The sequence below is a fragment of the Embiotoca jacksoni genome, unplaced genomic scaffold (assembly GCF_022577435.1).
Source record: "Embiotoca jacksoni isolate LCO1_2020_lvr unplaced genomic scaffold, fEmbJac1.0.p SCAF_30, whole genome shotgun sequence".
Taxonomy (NCBI): domain Eukaryota; kingdom Metazoa; phylum Chordata; class Actinopteri; family Embiotocidae; genus Embiotoca; species Embiotoca jacksoni.
This window is the reverse complement of record NW_027185382.1, coordinates 4275355-4294112: the sequence shown is the minus strand read 5'-3', so window position 1 is coordinate 4294112 and position 18758 is coordinate 4275355. Positions and strand designations below refer to the sequence as shown.

Sequence of the window (18758 nt, the reverse complement as noted above, 5' to 3'; positions counted from 1 at the left end):
GGTTTTCACAGAGCACATCTCGGTAGGGAACTGGGACAATACATCCGCTTTACCACAACGTACACGTGTCTACCAGCCTCGATTGTACCCCGATGACGACCCAAAATTACAAATATGATCTGTTTTCCCACGGTATTAGAGCTGGGGAAATCTTTGGGGTCGCATTAACGGCTGCTGCAGTTATTGTACTCAGTGAAGTCAATGCGGGATAGATGCACTGCAAGAGGCCATTGTTGTGGATTTCCCGTGGATAAGCACTCTTTTGTCGTCGAGGGAGTAAATTTACACACTGTGAATACTTGATTCTTGGTGTCCGCGGTGTGCATCTGAGAAGGAGGGACTACAGGGGAGGCGGCTGATGGTCACATGACCCTCCCCATGACTTGATCTGACGCTGCACTCGTGTCACGTTGTTTTAGATGGTGAAAAGAAACAATTTGGTAGATTTCAGGACGGTAGCTGCTGTGAGAACAAAAGACGTCAGTGACTTCACTAGTCAGTCCTTTAAAGTAGGAAGTTTGCAAACTTCCTTCACAGAAGAATGCAGCACAGTGTGAAGTCTCTGTCTCTCACTAACAGTATTGTCTCCAATATCAGGAAAACAAATCCTAAGTAACAAGCTGATAAATTGACACCTCATGTAGGAGGGTAAAGACACACAAAGTCTCGCTGAATCCGGCAAATACCCATAAATACACAATTGGGAAATATCTAGGAAGTGGTGAAGAAAAGCAACTCCTCAGTTAAACATGTCTGTGTTTATATGAGTACCCAGGTTATACTAAGTGCCTGCATTGATCTGTGGACACTCAGTTGACTTTAAATCAAAGGCAGTGGGCACTTGTGAGTAAATAACACCACTCGGCTCTTACAGTGTAAGAAACCAACCGGAGATTCAAGGACATCTTAATCAGGCTCAAAACATCCAGTCAAAACAGCCTTTCAAACACATCTGCACACATCTATAAAACTCTATTGCTTTTTTCCTCAAATGACAAAAGGAGCTTATGCCACAGAGGATCTTACTCAGCACGTGTTTGTGCATGTGGAAGGCTTTTTGCTGTATAGTCCAAAATGAGTACAAGATAAGAGCTGAGCGTATATACTGTCCAGATGTTGCAGAGCCACTAATCTTTGCATGAGGTAAATACAAGCTAAAACATATGGCATGGGATAAAATAGGGAAAAAAAACAAAAACCCACTGGTGGTCTGTACATCTACATAACTGAGAAATTATGCACATTTTTGTGTCTAAAAGTTAGATAAGAAGATTGATACCATGTCTGTCTGTTAAATATAAAGGTACAACAAGGGGATGATTATGTTATTTTAGCAAAAAGACTGAAAGCAGGGGAAAGTGCTCGCATGGCTCTGTCCCGCAGTCACAGAGATTCAGCTGCTGGCTGCAAGCAACGTAAAATCCATTGACTCATACACCTACAAGCGACCCACACCTTAAGTCATGCAGAGCATTTGTATAATGGGCCCTGTGGGGTTTTTTGTTTTCCTTCAGGAGACAACACCAAAACCTGCCAGTTGAGTGTACACGTCTCTTTCGCCTCCTGCTGCCAAGTAATGTCGTCTACTTATCTCTGAGGAGATCAGAGAAAAATGCTTTTTCAATCTCTTCCTCCAATCTGTTTGTTTCTCAACTTTTCATTCTCTCCATCTCGTTAATGGGAAAGCACTCCTCCGCCTTGCCGAATGTTTGTCCTACAGACACTGCTTCTTAATGGTGTTCATTACACTGTTTGTGTTGCCAGTAATCTCCCCTTCACACACACACACCATCCATCCATCCATCTTCAGCCTCCGTTTGTCCCCTCAGCATAAACCCAAAACGTTGGCTGCGTTTATCCACGAGCATGCTGGGAGGAGTTTAGTGACATTAACTTACAGGATTTCTGGGTACAAAAATTCACACTACAGTTTTAATAATTCAGCAGTTTTGTAAATGTGTAAATCTGCCAGAAGCTGGCCTCAGGACAGTTTTCTTTGTAGTGTATCATTAGCTGTCTAGGTTCCTGAGATCCTCGCTCAACTATGCCACCATGGAGCAAGGCCAAATGAAGACACAGGGGGACTGAATGAATGTGAAAGCAATGAGGAAGAAAAATATTTGGGGAAATGAAAGCCATACCTGAATCAGCTTCTTCATTCTTGCAGGCTTCTGTCAGAGAGAAACTAGAGGCATGCTGTCATCGCGGTCCTGCTGACTGTAGGTCTTTAATAAGGCCTTACTGCCTGATTATTCATGTCTGCCTGACCTTTTTCTAACTCTGTTCTGTTTGCCAGTGGAGCTGACTTCTCAGTAACTGGTCCACCCTCATGGTTGCTCTAACGGATCCAGGCTCCAGGGACGTTTGATCATCATGTGATCAAGTGATAGGAAACTGCACTCAAATCCGACTTTAAGTCTCTCCCTCGAGCCTCACTCTGTTTGTTTCATTTAAGCCTCCGGTTTAAAGCAACTTTTGAAATACTCAAGTATTGCTGTTTTCTACCAGGGTGCTATGACACAAACAGTGAAGCTGCTCTGAGTCTGTTAACAGGAACTGTGGAGTTCAGCCCATGTGAAAATAGTGGCATAAATCTTCTGTAGCTCTGCAAGGAGCTACATGAAATCAAACAAATTACCTCAAGTGATGTCACTTGGGCTAAAGACTACAAGTACCAGGCCTCTGGATAGCTGAGCCTTTATTAGTCAGAACACAACATTCACACATCTCGCGCTGCACTGTGGAGCGCCAGGATCTGACGAGGAACAACGAACGGAATAAAAAAGACAGTCTCTTCTATATGAATCTGATGCATTGGTTTTGATCCTTTCGTTTTTAACTGTATAAATTCAGTTACATTTGGACAGAAGGGATGACACAATGAGGCAGAGTAAACGCAAACCTGGACCACAAGAAGTTGAGACCAGTGAAACTTTTGCTGGTTTTCAAAGCATCTGCTGACGTCCTGCAAATAAGTTGTGTTCAGCTGAGCTGTGCTTCACTGCTCTGTTCTGCTGTGTTACATTGGCACACGTCCCCATGAATCCTGCTGCCCTTCCATGTCAATTAGGAAGACAAGAACACACACACACACACACACACACACACACACACACACACACACACACACACACACACACACATTCAATGCGAGTGTAAGAGGCGGCAGGAAAGGAGAAAATGACTATATGGTCCGTTTGTTCTTTATTATCTCCTTGACAACCACCCTCTCTCCCACTTCTGTCACATTACTACGTCTCACCGTCATCTTCTTTTTACTTGGTCCCTCACCCACCATCCTCTCAATCTTTGCTCTGACTCTTCAGCTCCTCTTTTTCTTTAACTCTACCTCTTTAACAGTAGAACACAGAGAGCCATATTATTTTACGGTCAATTATCAGGACAGCACAGCAATAGAAGCAACTTGTTTGAATAATTTTTGCATTGGGGGTAAGTATGAATTCCCAAAACTTTTAGACAACGACTGAGAGTATCACATATCAGCGGGAGGGTAGAAATCACAGGATAATGGGTGATGGGAGCCTAATGGCATCATGTGGTCCTCATGAGACTGGTCACCTGACAGGGGCCGAGCATAACTTCTCTGGAACACTCCTAGTTTCCTTTCAAGTGAAGAACTCAAGTGTAGAAGTGATGTCATGCATAGTCACAATTACAGTTGCGGGAATATGATGGTAAAGTGTCTGTGACTGAAGGATTCTGCAGCTGCAGGACAAAATAACCGACGATGAAACAAAGTGGAGATTTCTTTCTGAGCAGAAATATACATGAATACACTTCGCCTCTGGTGTTGGTTTGTTGCACAAATCCTGGACGAGGTCCAGTCCTCTGAGCGCTGCATCTACTCCAGCACCAACGTGCCCTCGGCTATTTTTAAGATGCTGCTCCAGTTGATTTGGATCTACTGTGTGTGCATCTTTAAGGTCACTTAAAACTTCGGAGGAAATTTACTTTACAGAAAGAAAAGTCCTTCTTCCCAAGATCAAATGATCGAAGTCCAATATTTAAACATTTATACATTATATCTTTGATTTTCCTGAGGATAATTAACATGCTGAAACAGTCCGAGTCTGTCTTTGTGCTGTGAATTAATGCTGCAGATTTAGAGCCTGATGCTGGCGGACCACGTGAAAAATACTGTTGGGTTGCAAATTTTAGTGGTGGCCTCTTTTGTTTGTGGCAAGTACACTCAAATATTAATGTGCTGATTATTTATTCATGTTAAAATGCTACACATGGCACCTTTAAACGATTTAGTTTGTCATTTGGGTTCTCTGAGTAATGCTGCACTCAGAGAAATATATTTGTGACCATGGCTCCATTACTTATATTGTTATACTGTGTTATACTTCTCTCAGTTTGTCTCGATCTGTTTCTGCCACCACATTCTCAGAGGCCTTTTTGAACAGCACACAACTGTACTGCAGCTCAATACCGAAGAGCTTCTGGTGTCAGATTCAGGATATTTGAGGTATTACGTGTCCATCACATACTGCAGAATAATAACTTTTTGATCCAGGAGTCATAATTGTATAAATGTAGTCATCATCTTGTCATTAGAAACGTAGAATGAATACATCCATGCAGCCCATTTCGTCTGTAGCTGCAGTGATGTGTGCGCTCAGTATTATATCACTTGGTGCTGCTGCTTTCTCGCAGACTGACAGCGTGACAGTTAGAGTGGTCAGAGAGGATCACAGTCATCTATTTCACGGTGCCTGACGAAGTGCATTGATAATGTTCCAAGATAATCAATGTTGTTTCATGTTTTCATGTTCTTGCCACGAGGCTTTAAAATGTAAGAGTGGCTTTACAGATGTTCCTTTTGAATGTCACTGAAAGGGTTTCAATAAAGATGAGTCTAACTATTGATTACAAATGCCCGGCACTTACAATTCTGTACTGCTATTGTTTTCACAACATAAAAAAGTACAAGTGGTCCTATTCAGATGGTAGCAAATATATACACGAACAACAGCTAAAATCAAAGCTGAAAGCTTTTCTCTTGTTCCTTCATGGAAGTCTAAAGAGGGACGCCACTCACTGACGTATCGAAGGATTTAATGCCCCTCCTGCACTCAAAAAAAGAAATAGGTTAAGTCTGTATACAAAGAAACAATGTTTGAACTTGTCATTGTTTCATTTCAACTTTTGTTCAACTTGGCATTGCTGCAAGACAACCGATATCCAACATGACTATCCAGTGAAACTGAAAAGACTTGGTGTTTGAACACCTCCACAGATTCAGAGGGAACACATGCACGCTGGGACAAAGCAGAGGCAGTGCAAATACACACAAAGGATTGTAATACAGTTCAATACAAGCTTGAAGTTTGTCTTATGCTGTGAAGTCCACAGACGAGAGCTGGTACTTAGGCTGATGCAAAAGAAAAAAAAATAATGATGTCGGTAGATCAGTTTTTATGATTTGTCTATTCTGGATAGTCGCGTCAGAACATTAATCTTAATTGAACCCATCGGAAGATGTCAAACAAAGACAACCTCTTTCTTGCAAGCAGGCAGAATTTGGCTTCACTTCCTGTTAACATACAGTTAGAGGTGAGTGCAGCAAACCAATAATCCAAATAGTCGATCGTCCTCTGATGTTTTCCTGTTAATGCTTCAAACGAAGCGAAGTGAAAAAGGGGAGACATTATGGCTAAATGGAAGAGAGGGCGGCGGGATGTCCGTAGTGCACCATCAGCATTTGGGAAGAGGGGTGTACACTCTCACTTCACTTTTCTTTCTGTCTCTGACACGGGGGCCGTGGGGAATGCAGTGTTCCAGCAGAGAGTCCACCAGCGATCATTCCCTGAGACAGGGAGAACATTAAGGTGTACCTGCCCCCCATCAGCACTTTCGCTGGAGCTACGTTATTATGATGACCCAAGTTCAAACATCTCTCTCCATCTCTGTATCGGTCTCTCTCTTTGGCGAGAGGCCTCTATGCACCATTAACCCCGGGCTATCCATCATCTGTCTCCTTGTTCAATGAGCTGTTATACACTGTTAATGCTACTGCAACGACATTGATGCGAGCCCTTAATGGAGCTCACGCTCTTCAGCGGGTACTGTTGGGGCAGTGTGAAGAGGTGCCACACTGCTTTGAATAGGAAGGGTAGGGGAACTTTATGTCAACGTTTTTGAGAAAAGGAAGTTGCTTTATATATATTTTTTTATATGTTATTTTTGCTTTTATTCTTGCAAGTGTTTCCCTCTATTCTTGATTTTCTTAGCACAAAGTTTTACTCCAACTGACCTTGAAGAATTACTCAAATAAAACAACATAACCAGTCGTGTGTAACTGGTGAAGGTGGATCACAAGTAGGAATTCCTCTACAAGCCAAAATAGTTGGGGACTACTGCATTATATTACAATGCATATATATTCATTTGCTTGTTATTTTCTCAGTTAGTTGTCTGGTTGGATCTATACTCATTAACTTATAACTTAAATGACTAATTTACTTCCCACCACAGTGTTTCTAGTGAGTCCAGGATTCACTCCGGCGACAAACAGCAACCAGTCAACAGTGAATCAATCCCAAGACCAAGTGGCTTAGTGAGAGCCTGTAAATCCGTTCGGTAAAGAGGTTAACCCTGTTGCACTTTGTAGATTGTGGACAGAATGGATGAGCAGGTGTTTCATGATTAACATGAGGCAGAAAACCTGCCGATGCCGGTGAAGCACGCTTCAAAATAAAAGACTGACTTTTCTGACATCAAAGATTAACTACACATTCAAACTCCGCTAATTATATCCAAGACAGCAGACAAAGTAGTAGTCACGTCTTTCATAATATGTTTGTCTGGTTCCATAAACCTCTCTTAAGAGTCTAACTAGTCCAGGGACACCGATAGGTGCTTGACCAATTTAGCTTAGCTTCTCGGGCGTCCTCAGGAGACATTAAAGGTTTTAATTTTACTATTAGTGTCTTCAAATAACCTTTTAATTAACAGAATATAGCTGTCCTTCTGCACTTTTGTGTGTGCACTTTTGGGGGAAAGTGTGTCAGACAGTCCCCATATAACCACAAAAAAATGAAGATAGGGTGAATTAATTATCAAGGACTCATGCATGACTTAGACACCTCCTGCATTAATACCTCATGAAATCTTTTTTTTTTTCCGCTACAGCAGCATACAGAAGCAATAAGATAATAATAGAATAACAAAAAAGTATAAGTTTATAACATTTGTCTGCTCCATATTTGGATGGAGACCCTCTGGAGTCCCCTAAAGCAGCGCCGGGTGTCCCTGAACCCCACAGTGAGCTGCCCTGCTGTGGAAGACTCCACAACAAGCTACACAATCATCAGTCCACATTGTCAGCCAGTCTGCTTATGAATTATTGACAACTAGACAGAGCCAAGGAGTTCATGTGATCTGCTGCCCTCTGCGTCACCTGGCTTCTACTGTATTCCACCTCCCTACTTACCAACCTGCATGAATAACACTATAGAGGCAGCAATATGATCACCAAGCACTATTTGCGTCCTCTAAACATTTATTCTTGCCTCATATGCACAGATCAGATCACATGCTTCACGTACAGCCTGCAGGAAAACATACCCACCAAACAGAAAACAAACCAGGTGCAATGCAAGCGGGAGGTGTTCAGTGATTGGTTTAGATTGGGAAGGATAGCTGTAAACTGGATTAAGTGGGTGAAGGTATTGTGAACACCAGTAACCCTTTAATCCACTATGTGAAGGCAGGAAGCCAGAGGGAGAGGAGGGGAGAGGCACTTCCTGTCAGGAGAGGAATGCAGCCTGGCAGCTTTCACACACCTTTACACTCAGACATGATATCTCTCGTTTGTTTATTTTTCAGCTGGTTTTCATTTACAGCTCAAAAGTAGTGACATTTAATTCGTTCAAACTAAAATGTAAGGAATATCTTCATATAACAAATTTGAATAAAAGATCCAAAATGTCACTTTTAGGTTAAATTCATGGAGATATCAGCAGCTGTGCACTATAGTGCCCTCACTAACATTGATTTCTTTATACGACTAACAAGGCCACATTTAGTTGATGGTAAAAACACAATCAAGAGAATTGATGGAAGCTCTAAAAATAATAGATTTTCTTAGACGGAAATTACTTAATCACTTGATTTCACAAGTCAAATAATCAATCAATAATCATAATGCAGATATATTACTTTTGCATTACACATGATCTATATGTGTATGTCTGGTTTTAACAAAGGCTAAGTTTGTGCCTCTCGTGTATTAATAATACTTTCAAATCACCCAGTGTTGTTCGGAAAAGTGAAATACTCAGTGAGCATCGAAAAGAGCAGTAATAAGTATTTTTAAACAGTTTCTAATCCAATTTTTTTTTAAGAAGATTGCGTACTTATCTCTGTGAATGTAGAAATTAAACTTCTGTCAGGACGCACTGTTGCTTTTTATGTGGTAAAAGACAATAATTCTCAGCCTGCAGCGGGTCTTTTTCAGAAAAATGAGGACACCGCAGGGGAGAGAGGAAAATAAAACAAGGGTATCTAATAATGATAATTTATATACTGTACTGTAAGGAAAACAGTTCAGACCACAAAACAAGCATTTCTCCTGCTGCAATAAGAGAGAGATGGTGTTTTGTTGTGGCTGCTGGCTGCACCAACAACATGCAACAAAAAGACTCGACAGCACTGAAGGCAATTTAAAAAGTTCATAAATACAACTTTCAAAGCATAAAACTAACCGGAGAAGAAAACACATGAGGGTCAGTGAGGCAGCCGAACGAATACAGTACGAGTACATGAAGTCTCTACGTGCCACTGTGATTGCATTTTGTTCTCACTCCGCCCGGACAGGACAGACAAACACAAAAATGACAACTGTGCACGTTAGACTTTTAAAGAGAGCTACTGGCTTACATAACATCCGCGAGTGAAGAGACTCGCTTTCAACGCCACGATCCAATGCAGTGCAACTGGCACAAAGTGACCTCAGTTCAACACGGTCATGTCGCTCATAGTCAGATCAAAGTTTTGTCATGAATGCGTGAAGAATATTTAGCACTGCTTCCACAGATGCATGACAATGCTGATGACGTCGTTTTGTTTAATTTCTGCAAATATTGCTTCCATCACCGCTCGCCTCAGAGACAACAATACAACTGTATGTCGGACAGTCTTTTCAAACCGAGGTTTCACAGGTAATAACACAATGTTGGCAGAAGAGCATCCGTTTATTTCTGAGATGAATAAACTTGGAATAAAAAATTAAACAAGTTTCTGGTAAAACGTTATAAAATATGTTCTTTTGAATTAATATTTCTGCACATTCAGTTTTGTAATATTTTGTGTTTGGTACACAATTATTAACAGATGTATTTTTTTTTCTGCATCCCATTCTGATTATTCGACCGCTGCGGGTGAAAATTAATCTTATTATATTTTTTGCACGTTTTAAAAATGTTATCAGAGACATTTATTAACTTAGAAATTTTGTTGGAGGTATTTTTTTTTAGTCTGCTTCATTCAATTTGGACTAATCTCAACGTGTCCAGAAGGATCTCAAATAAACATGTAATACAAATGGTTTGAAAGCTTCTAAAGCAGGAGAAATGATAAAAAAAAATTAAAAAAAAGCTGATAGTGCAAATTTTTTGATTTGTCCATTTGCGCTGCATTACAAACACTTTTGTATTATTACACATTTACCAACCTCTCCATACTACAGGTACTGTGAGACGCATGTTCTTCACCATTTTCCTCCATTTAAAAAAAATAAAAAAATAAATATGCATGAGAATTCCTTGGTAAATGGATATAACATGACTTTTTAAATAAAGCCTGAAATTACAATTCCTTTTATTTTACAGATATGGTCAGAGAGAGAGTCCTCCATCCTACCTGGCTCCCAGTGTTGACTGATATTTCATAAAAGCCCAGTATTGACAAACAGATGAATGTTCCTAACCCTTAATCTTAAGTATTCAGCAGTCTCTATGCATCTGGATTTATTTATTTTTTGCAGCAGCAGCAGCAGCAACCCAATCAATTTAACCCCCCCGGAGCCATTTGTCTAAAGCAGTTATCCAGACCAATTACAGCAGCAGACCTCATCAGCATCCCACGTCCTACCAGTCACATGCTCCTCTCCGCATGCCTCTCACTACACGGCTCCATTTCACCCTCCACACAGCAGGGGTTTTACTTAATCAGCCATTTGCAACAGTTGAGGGGGGGAAGGCGTGCGTGTAAGCCTCAACTGAGCACGGAGCCGGGGTATAAACCTCACTGGCTCTCATGTGAGCAGGGCCTGCTCTGTCTGGATTATTGTCAAACACATTACCGTGGAGCCTAATGCAACCCGCATCCCTCCAGACCGGCTGCTGCACTGCTGCCCATCGATTTGACCAGCAGGGAGAAAACAACGGGATTACATAATTCATGTGGGGCTCTTCCATTTGTAGTCCTACTCTGGTAGGGAGTCGGCATAATAAATGAGAGTGAGTGAGTGGTTGTGGTAATTGATGCTTATTTTTCATTTCTTGGCATGTTGTGTCAGGAGCAGACATGTAACCGTCCTCACATTACACCTGGTGACTCCACCTTTCACTGATTTAAGTCCTGGTCTGATTTAAAATGGTGTGCTTGAACAGTATGTGCCAAAATACTTGAATTAATAATGTAATTAATAAATACTCATTTATATTTTTGTGAGACAATACTTACCTCGACATGTGTTGGTATATAAATAATTCAAAGTAAGGAAGCCTTATATCACCAAAGGGCACTGATATCGACACATTTACAAACATTTTCAACATTTCTCGGGATTGTTTATCCGGAAAAGATGGCTCATTTCCGGATTAAAACCAAACCAAGGAAAACAAGAACTAAAACGAAGAGAAAAAGTTGTCAGTGCCATCGGCCGGTGAGCGTCTTCCCACTTCCTCATCGAGAGGGGAACTTAATCCGGATGAGTCGCTGCTTTGACGGAATTTGAAACCAACAGGGACAAAAGTTGAGACTTTTCTTTTTCTGTGTCGGTTGTCAGATAATAAACGGACATTATGACTGACAGGACGGAGTGAAAACTCACATATCGGTTGATGAGGGTCCGCAGGGTGCTGACATCCATCCCCATCCTGTTCCTCTTTCCTCCGGACGCGTCTTCTTCACTCTTTGCTCTAAAGGCTTCCTTGGACTCGTGAGGCGCTATCTCCTGCTGGACTCTCCTCCTCTGCCCATGACTTTCTCTCCTCTCTCTTCTTCCTGCGGTCCGACAAGGCAGCTGTGGACCTGCGCTCACCTCCGCGGACCGCGTCGGGCTCCGGTAGTAACAGGGGGGAGGAGGGGAGGAGGAAAGGGGGGGCGGTCTGCACGGCTTTTACTACACTTTTTAATCCAGTTCATGCATGCACAGACAAGTGGGCTGCACCTCCTCAACGACTCGGCCCAAACTGATATCCACCTCTCTCGCGCTCCCTCTGTCTCTCTGCACGTGTACTAATAATCTCCTTGTCTCACGCCGCCGGCCAAAGGAGATTTTCTTTCGCCTACGTCATAGGAGCCAGGTGGTGGTGGTGGTGGTGGTGGAGAATGGCGCATGCGCACTCTATTTTGCGTTTGGGGTGTAATTGATTTGACGCGTCAATTTAAATAGAGGAGATCGATTTGTTTGGGATGTAACGGAGTATATTGATCCAAGAAGTAATGAACCAAGTACCATCTGAAGGTTTTTGTACACTAATGGAAGGGGTCCATTTAAAACAGATTATACAGCTACCCAACGCACGTCACTCATGCTCTTTTAGACTATAGAAACACAGTACAGTATATATATATATATATATATATATATATATATATAATTTTTTAAACTGTTTTTACTCACGTAAGTTCACAATAACTCATGTTTATCAGGGTTTTTTATTGGACTAATTTCTAACTTAGACTAAGCAGAATCACTATGAAAGTCTGACATCTGAGTTTTGCTTTTTCAAGAAAAATATGTCTTTAAATAATTGTCTTTATTATGTAAACTAGTTAATTCTGGAGATATAGTGGGCCTCTAGTTTGAAAATGTTAATTGTTGGAGCACTCCGAAGGATAGGAACCAAAATCGTCGATGCTTCGTTTCAGGGTGGAATTATTTTCATTCATTCGTCCATCCTCTGTTTCCTGGAGACGCTTTTCGGCGGGTTCTGTTGAAACACAAGAGTGAAGGTTACCATAGTAATAACAACCTTTTCCGGTTCAGGCCTTCAGAATAAAAGTCTTACGTTTTCGAAGCGCAGAATAAAACTGACTGAAGCTTGCTTTGTTGGGTTTGTTTTTAGTCCACATTTATCTTCAACCGTTTTTCTTTGTGATTTAGTTAATCTCAGTTAGTCTATTGTAACAGTGCCTCTTGTTCAGCTTGTAAAAACTTCATTTTTACGTGATAAATTCGGTGCTCGTATTTTGAATGGACGACGTTTCCGGTTGTCGTTCCTCCTTCGTCCTGCCAGCTTGACTCAGCGTGTCAAAATGGCGTCGATCGAAGTGGGAGACTGGAGTTAGTTGATATTATTCGGTCGCATTTCATCATTTCCCGGGAAATACACGAAACGTTAGCCGCGGACAGCATGGCCACTCTGGATCAGAAATCACCCAACGTCCTTCTCCAAAGCCTCTGCTGCAGAATAACCGGGAAAAGCGAAGGTACGCCGGTTGAACGCCAGCTCATACGGTCCTCTCGTCAAAGCTAAGCTCGCTCACGGATTACACTCGTTCTCGTCGACGAAACGTTTCACACACGACGTGAAGACATCGGCTGGATCTTCGACGTGTCCCGGAAAATTCGGCTCACATATTAAACACCGGACAGACGTGATTTCATAAATAAGAGCGGTTTCCGACACCGTGCGCCGACTCGCCCCGGTGTGTTTGAGTGACGGGATGTCGGAGAAAACGCTTGAAGTCTCACTGGAAGTCTTTCGGATATTCACCGACCTGAATTACAACATAATTCATGTCTTAACGGCTTTTCTAGTTAAATATCAGATTTAACGCTTTCTATTAAAGCCGATTTATTTCTGCGTAGACGCTGCTCATCCCGGTACCTCCGGTTGGCACCGGGATGCACCGTTATCTTCCGTCTGATGACGTGTTCTGCTGTATTTCCATGCTGTTATTTTGATTTGTTTGAACATGGCTATTGGATGCACTCGTGTATTGCTGGCAGCAGACCTGCTTAGATGCGAGGCGTCTTTGATGGAAGACAGCAGCAAAGCTCTCCACAAATATCGCATGATTACGAGTCATTGACGTGATTTACTCTTCGGGCTTTGTTGACAGACAAGTTTTGCTCCACCTGTTAATTCACAATCCTTTTATTAAACACCAGCATCCTGCGAAGTTAAAAGTGTCACACTTTGCTTTCACAACTGTTTGAAAACATCAGGAAAATGTTCATTATTGTTGGTTTGCATGGCATGATGACCTTTATTTGATGTTTGTTTTCCCAGCTGAAGTTGCCCACCAGTTCCAGTATGCTGTGCGAGTCATTGGCAGCAACTATGCTCCCACTATTGAACGAGACGAGTTCCTGGTGTCGGAAAAGATCAAGAAAGAATGTAAGTCGACTAAAGCTGCACAGAGAGTTGATCACTAACGAGTTTAATAATCAATTCATCATCTTCAGTCCTTTTTTTAATTAAAATAATGCAAAAAAAACCCCGTCAGATTCCATCTTGTAAAATGTTAATAATTTCTGGTTCCTTAAGTCCTCCGGGATAATAAACTAAATATCGTCTGGTTCTGGACTCTTTGATCGGGACAGAACAAAACATTTCTGGGTCCTTTGTCTGTGGTTGATCCACCCGGTAAATGCGATCGCCTCGGTTGCTGTCAGATGTTTTTTTTTTTATGTATCCCTATCGGCATTTGCTGTTTAATGCTGGAGTCCCAATTTACTTTTATAGCAGCCAAGGTTGCACCATTAGTGGGAAAACAATTGATCCAAGCTTCGATGCTGAAAATAGCACACTTACTGTATTCTGTATTTTGTGGGGTTGTGTGAAAAATGTGAAAGCGATGTCTGGATTTCTGTTGTTAACGTGATAAAGTCAGAACAAGTTTAACTTGAATCACAGGATTTCAAGCAATGTAGAGTAGGTTTCATGTAGTTCTTAAAATAAGTTAACACATTCAAGTTATGAAGTTCAATACTGTAGAAGTACAGAAAGATATTATGCTTTCCTGTTTGTTTTTGTGTTTTTTTTTCACTCTGCAGATTTGAATCCCAAATACATAATAATGTTTGTGGAGAGGTTTCTTTTCATTATTCAGTCTGAGAACTTTTCCAGCTTTGATGTTTGCTTGTATGTAAACGAGTCAGGAGTGCCGGAGACACTCGGCTAACCTCCTTCATGCTGTTTCAGTGCTGAAGCAAAGGAGAGAAGCGGACGCTGCTCTGTTCTCAGAGTTGCATAGAAAACTTCAGACACAGGTTGGTGTTTGTGTTTCTTTCAGATCTGAACTGTTAACTTCTGAACCAGAAGTAAAACTGATGAAACAGTTTTCCACTTGACTCAGGACAGAGCATATTTATATGATACATATGCCTCAATTATACTTAGATCAAGCATTTTAATAGTTATATTTAATTACACAGGAATAGTGAATTTGTTCATATATTAATTGACTATATTTGTCTTCAGTGTAAGTTTCCATACGGATGATAATCGTGTTTCTTCTCTGCTCTTATTTTGACGGTTTGCCAGGGTGTTCTCAAGCATCGCTGGTCCGTCCTCTACCTGCTGCTCAGCCTCTCTGAAGACCCCCGCAAACCATCCAGCAGGGTGAGGGACACACACACACACACACACACACACAGAATCTTAAAATATTTTTTAGATTACATTTTTAAGAAATTGTTGAACTCCCTGTCTGTCCCTCTCAGGTTGGAAACTATGGGGCACTGTTTGCTCAAGCCCTCCCCAGGGACGCCCACTCCACCCCGTTCTACTGCACCCATCCCCAGAGCCTGGCCTTGGGCTACGGCGACAGGAGCGCGGGCCTGTCAGCCAGCCTTGGAACCAGCGGGATCGCCAGTCTCGGAGTCTACACGCTGAACGGACCCACTCCGACACCACAGTCGCTGCTGGCTGGGTGAGCATTTTCATAGGAACTTGTATAAATTTCTACTCCGTTGGGATTTTGTCGGTCACGATATAATCCTCGCACGTTGCAGGCAGTTTTAATGGCTCCTAATGGATAAACTTCATTAAGTGCACTCAGGGAAACTCTGCTGTGAACTTCAGCCGAACCGACACTAAATGAATCAACATCTGTAATAATGTAATAACATCTGACGGTCTGAAGATTTTCCATCTTCATACCTGATCCTCACTTTTCAGCTTGTGTTTAAGCCGGTTCAATCGAAAGGCTCAGGGGAATGCAGGGATACTATTATGGGATGTTCATCCAGAGACAAGAAGCATCAATTAGCACCAGAAAACGAACTCGCCTCTCAGTCAGACCTCTTGTAACAGTTTTTATGAGGCATTATTAATAATGGAGGAGTCCTTCACTTACGAATGAGCAGTGAGCTGTCTGGCCTCACCTTTGGGTCGTAAAAGGGCAGGTACTCACTTCAAGACATCAAAAAAGCTCCCATTGCTTTGCATACTGTGTGGGTGAAGTCACTTTGAAATGCCACACATTCTTGGTAGCATTTCATCTGATTGAGATGCTTTTATTTTGTACATTGGCCCCTCCACGTTTTCTTTGAATAATAACATATCACATGTGACCAGCAGCCATACAAATGAACAAAGACGAGACAAAAACAAGTAGTCAGACCCTCATGAGAACAATGAATGTGTGTGTTTCAGTCAACCTCCTCAATCTGCAGCTGGAGGCGGTCAGTCTCTGGGCTCTCGGTTAGCCTGGACTCTTCCTGTAAGCTCCTCCCCTTCCTCAGTTCTGGCCCCGCCCACTACCCGGCTACCCTTCGGGCCTCCACTTCCCTCCACAAGAGTTGTCCGTCCTCGCCGAGACGGCGACCCAGCCGGTGAGTGACAGTGCCGGCACGTAGTGCATCACATTGGACAAGTTGTGTGTATATATTTTGATTGAGGTCCCCAATCAGTTTCCATTGTGTTGACTTCTTAATCTCTTCTGTCCAGTTGTCTTAAAAAGCTTATTTAATTTATATGTTTGTCCCAGAAATGCAGAGAGCATGAAATCATGAAGTTTATGTGACTCTTAGTTACCTCAAACTAATAACACAATCTGTGTCTGCTCTACACACTGAATTCTCCGTCCTCTCGTCCTCTGCTGGTGCAGGAGAGGTGAGCGAGGCGGCGCTGGTGCGGGACATCCTCTACGTCTTCCAGGGAATCGATGGCAAGTTCATCAAGATGAACGCCCAGGATAGCTGCTACAAAATAGACTGCAAGGTACATGCACCTGCATCGAGCCTGCATCCTCTCATGACTTCAAGGACAAACACAAGATGAAGAGACGGACATTTTCAGGAGGACCTTTAACCACTCAAAGATCACTCAAAGATCACTTTTTCTTATTAGGCAGATTTGAAGTAATATCCAGAGTAGATGATATGATATGAAGGCAATTGTCGCTGATTGGATGTTAAAAGAAAGATCCAACAGATCAATATGAAGCTCTTTGGCTCTCAGCCACTTCGACCTCGGCTTTCTATTCTTTTGTCTGTCCGGTCAATTTCTTGTATTCCCCCACTCCTCCACTTTGTCATATTATCAATAGGAAGGCCAGAGATGGAACTAGTCCCATAGTCCCGTATTCACTGTTGTACTAAACATAGATTGGTGGTCAATCTGCTGCAGACACCGTCCTGATGGAGAAGGAGCCACTCCGATAAATTAGCCAAGGACGGAGATATTTTTATTTTTGCTTTGGCCACTTAACCTTTCTGTAAAGCTCCCTGGGCAAAAGGTTTCGTTAGGCGGTTGAAGATTGAATCCATCATTAAATGAAAACTCTTCCCAGCCTGTTGCTGCGAGAAAGCCATTCCAGTTAGAGTCGGCGAATTACGTGACCTCCGGTAATCTCTCTGACTTAACTCTGTCGTGGCTTTCGGGAGGAAATTTGTGATGCGTGATACTTGCTAAAAGAGTGGTTCAGATTTTTATATAACTATAATCATGCCTCCAAAATCTGTGGAAGATGACTTACTGAAAACATAAAACATCCCTGTGGGTCTATGTGTTGTAATGTTTGCTGTTCCCCAACAGGTGGTGCTGTGCAAGTCCCTCAGGGACACCAGCAGTAGACTGGCTGAACTCGGCTGGCTCCACAACAAAGTCAGGAAGTACACCGACGCCAGGAGTCTGGACCGGGCCTTTGGACTGGTTGGACAGGTGTGTCTCCGTTTGTATTAACTGTGTTTTTGTACCTGAACCTCCACTAACGCTCCGTCCTCTCTCCTCAGAGCTTCTGTGCCTCGCTCCACCAGGAGCTGAAGGAGTACTACAGGCTCCTCTCTGTCCTCCACTCACAGGTACACGGGTCAGATTCATGTGGTTTAATTCCCCCCTCTGCTTCTGATCACTGGTTCTTGAACTGTGTGCGTGCTGTAGTTGCAGGTGGAGGATGATCAGGGTGTGACCGTGTTCACGGAGAGCAGTTTGACTCTCAGGAGGCTGCTGGTGTGGATGTACGACCCCAAACTCAGACTCAAAATGCTGGCTGCCCTCGTCGACTTCTGCCAAGGTGTGTGTGTGTGTGTGTGTGTGTGTGTGTGTGTGTGTGTGTGTGTGTGTTCCATTTAAGAGGTGGGTTCAACAGACTAAATGGAGTTATCAGGTGAACGAGATTGTACCTGCTCTTGTGTGTCATGCAGGTCGTAAAGGAGGCGAGCTGGCTTCAGCCGTCCACGCCTACGGGAAAACGGGGGACCCTCAGATGAGAGCGCTGGTTCAGCACATCCTCAGCCTGGTGTCTCACCCCATCCTCAACTTCCTGTACAGGTGGATATATGACGGAGAGCTGGAGGACACCTACCACGAGGTACACACTCCTCTCTTTTCTCACACACTATAATCACCTGCACACTGAAAAACTGGCGTTGTAATCAGCCCAAATGGAGTTGAACGCTGGCCTCTCTGAGGTCCTTTCACAGAGCAGCCAAGAATTTAATGCTCATTTCTGGAACATTGTTCTCTTCAACTGCTCTGACGTTTGACCCCAATGAGAAGGAACATTACTGAGAGGAGGAGGAGGAATAAAGGAAGAGAGGAGAGGCAGGACAGGCTCTTAAATGAGAACTGATGAGAGGAGTGTAATGGAGACCACGGTGATGGATGTGTCTCCTTTATCTTCTCCCTGCCCTTTCTCTCTTTCTGTTTCTCTTTCCTTCACATTATTTATGTGTCCAGCATTAGCCATTACTTAGCAGTGGACTTTGGCTTTAAGTGCTGTGTTTAGGTGAAGTTACTGGACCGTCCAGGAGCGAAATGAACCAGGAGATCGCACCCAAAAACAGTCTGTTAAAACACACGTGATAAACAACAGCTGTATCTATGACTAAAAAAAACTAAAAACCCACGTAGTCCAGCAGAGATCTGATAAAACGTCCCATTTGTGTATTAATTTGAAACAGACATTTAAAACACATCCTTGAGATAGTGAAATCCCTCGTGAACTCTTATTTGAGCTAATTAGTCTGCTTCATGGAGATGGCTAGAAAGTGACCCTGACAGTTGGAAGCAGCACTCGCAAAGAGCACCGAGCCTTCGGCACTCCCG

General features: G+C 42.7%; 2 protein-coding genes across 7 annotated transcripts in view; one reads left to right on the top strand and one right to left on the bottom strand.

The window, feature by feature from the left end:
- Nucleotides 1-11509, bottom strand: part of atp11a (ATPase phospholipid transporting 11A) — a 37435-nt gene extending 25926 nt beyond the window's left edge. For all 5 annotated transcript variants that reach the window (XR_011178995.1, XM_069164042.1, XM_069164046.1 and 2 more), the window contains exon 1: nucleotides 11084-11509. Coding sequence is in view for 4 of the 5 variants with exons in the window: in XM_069164042.1 (XP_069020143.1) it covers nucleotides 11084-11128 (45 nt within the window). In the remaining variant the exon portion in view is untranslated. The remainder of the gene's footprint in view (nucleotides 1-11083) is intronic.
- A 990-nt stretch (nucleotides 11510-12499) lies between these two features.
- Nucleotides 12500-18688, top strand: LOC138207008 (gamma-tubulin complex component 3-like). 2 transcript variants are annotated; one of them, XM_069163983.1, is made up of 11 exons: nucleotides 12500-12687; nucleotides 13494-13601; nucleotides 14409-14476; nucleotides 14751-14828; nucleotides 14930-15138; nucleotides 15864-16042; nucleotides 16318-16430; nucleotides 17247-17372; nucleotides 17444-17512; nucleotides 17598-17724; nucleotides 17855-18688. In XM_069163983.1, the coding sequence occupies exons 1-11, from the start codon at nucleotides 12612-12614 to the stop codon at nucleotides 18052-18054; spliced, it is 1353 nt and encodes a 450-aa protein (XP_069020084.1). In that variant the 5' UTR covers nucleotides 12500-12611; the 3' UTR covers nucleotides 18055-18688. The 2 variants fall into 2 exon arrangements, with proteins under 2 accessions (XP_069020084.1, XP_069020083.1); XM_069163982.1 differs by having other exon boundaries at nucleotides 17592-17724; nucleotides 17855-18687.
- Nucleotides 18689-18758: the final 70 nt, after the last annotated feature.

Bases quoted from the DNA above. Each gene is read 5' to 3' on its own strand.
- LOC138207008 (XM_069163982.1), top strand. From the start codon at position 12,612: ATGGCCACTCTGGATCAGAAATCACCCAACGTCCTTCTCCAAAGCCTC. The intron at 14,829-14,929 runs GTGAGGGACACA...TGTCCCTCTCAG, and splicing joins CCCGCAAACCATCCAGCAGG to GTTGGAAACTATGGGGCACT. The intron at 17,725-17,854 runs GTGTGTGTGTGT...TGTGTCATGCAG, and splicing joins CCTCGTCGACTTCTGCCAAG to GTCGTAAAGGAGGCGAGCTG.